Source organism: Naegleria gruberi (genome assembly GCF_000004985.1).
Source record: "Naegleria gruberi genomic scaffold NAEGRscaffold_328, whole genome shotgun sequence".
Taxonomy (NCBI): domain Eukaryota; phylum Heterolobosea; class Eutetramitea; order Acrasida; family Naegleriidae; genus Naegleria; species Naegleria gruberi.
In genome coordinates, this window is record NW_003163068.1 from 1 (window position 1) to 1,828 (window position 1,828).

At 31.9% G+C, this 1,828-nt stretch overlaps 1 protein-coding gene across 1 annotated transcript; it reads left to right on the forward strand.

Annotated features, from left to right (window-relative positions):
- Positions 1-82: 82 nt before the first annotated feature.
- Positions 83-580, forward strand: NAEGRDRAFT_76717 (uncharacterized protein; the record flags this gene model as incomplete). Its single annotated transcript, XM_002668323.1, has 1 exon — positions 83-580. One exon carries the CDS (start codon positions 83-85, stop codon positions 578-580), a length of 498 nt encoding a protein of 165 aa, XP_002668369.1.
- Between the last annotated feature and the right edge of the window lie 1,248 nt (positions 581-1,828).

Below are 1,828 nucleotides of genomic sequence, written 5' to 3' on the forward strand. Positions count from 1 at the left end.
ATCATTGTACAATCTACCAGATGCAGAAGATGATAGAAAAAAGGATGAATCATTAGCCCTATCCGAAAGTCTTCTTGAATTTATGAATCCTGGCCAAGATTCATATATCAATCCGTTATCCAAAGTTCCAAATCATGGAATAAATGAAAACCCTATCGCATTTGCCCTGATTAATTCAGAGGAAACTATTTCAGATGAAAATAATCCAATCACCTATGGATATTCATCTCAAATGATCTTCATAGAAGAGAAGTTACTTCCATATGCTGGTGGAAGTTATGAAACAGCATCAAGTGTTGCTGGAGGAGAAGGTCAACCACCACCACATCCAGTTACCATTCCAAGAATGCTTGGAAATGGCCCATCTCTACTAGATTTGAGATTGCCATCCAATGTACTGGAATATATACTCGAACTCTTGAGAACTAACTCAGGTCCAGGATCTGTACTAAACGAAAAGGTTGCACAATCTGAAAAAGATGAAAAGGAAGCCAAGGATTTTGATATCTTCAATCCTCATCATGATCATCATGATCATCATGATAAGAACGATGATGACTATGACTACAATCTAAATTAAGTTTTAGGTTCATGTTCAAAAAGTTTTGTAAATAAAGTTGTGTGTAACTTTTTTAAAAGGTGAACCTGGTTTCCATGAATACTGTTGTGATCTTTCTAATGGATTGTAAAAGTAGTTGTTGAGGTTTTTTTTTTCATCAAAGAACATCGAGTTCGGATCTGGATTTGAACAGAAAAGCTTGTAAAAAGTGGAAATTGTTCGCTAACGTAAAATAGTTCACAAAGCAAGATATTTTGATCAAAGGAGTTGCTTTGCAATTCCATTTCACCCACAAATTCAATCCAAACAAAATTTCTTTCACCTTCTCCAATTCTCTGTTGATGATACCCGTTTTGTTAATATTCCTAATAATCATTAATGCTGAACAAGAACAATAGAGAAGATTTTCCCGCCCAAGAATAACTTGCCTTAACAAAAACATGTTTAAATCTAACAATAAATATGTGAACAACAATTAGTTATTCATGTTATTAGGATCATTTCCCTTTTATTCTTCATCTTGTTCATGTTTTTTACTCATACTCTCTTTATCAGATCTATTTTCACAAGTTCCTGAATCTTCATCTTGTTCAATTCTTGGAATCCAGATTCTTACATAATTTGATATATAATTTCTGTTAGCTCAACTGGTTCATATGTTATTGAAACAACGTCATTTGGTACTGATGTCCTCAGAAGAAAGAAGGGTTAAGGAACATGCTGCTCCACAAAAGCTATGAATTAAAAACACCTATTTATTAATTCTTAATCAGGTTAATATTTTCCAATTTTGATGGCAGAGATACTCACCAGTGTTCAGAAGAAACTGTGCAAATATTTGATCATCATTAATAATAAATAGATTATTAATATTCTTTGTGGAAGAAAATATTTTAATTAATTATTAGTTTTGAAGAATTTTATTAAAAATTTACCTCCGTGTTTGATCATGTTGGTTAGAAATTGTACAATCAAAAATTATATGATTACCACATGTTAAAAGATCTCTCTTGTCATTAATAATGTAAAATGTGGATTGATCACAACGAGTTGATGGTTCATCACCTCCAACAATCAGCACTGTGTGATGAAAGAACTAGCAAAATTGTATTTTTAGACCAGAATAAAAAATAAAAGAAAAAATTTTGTCGCTTGCCTTCTTCCATCATTAGGAGAGTGAAACGCGTCATCAAAAATTAAATTAGTTAATCTAAATACAAGTGGTTGTATATTGTTAAATTGCTACTTGTTTAGGTTACAGTAGATTAT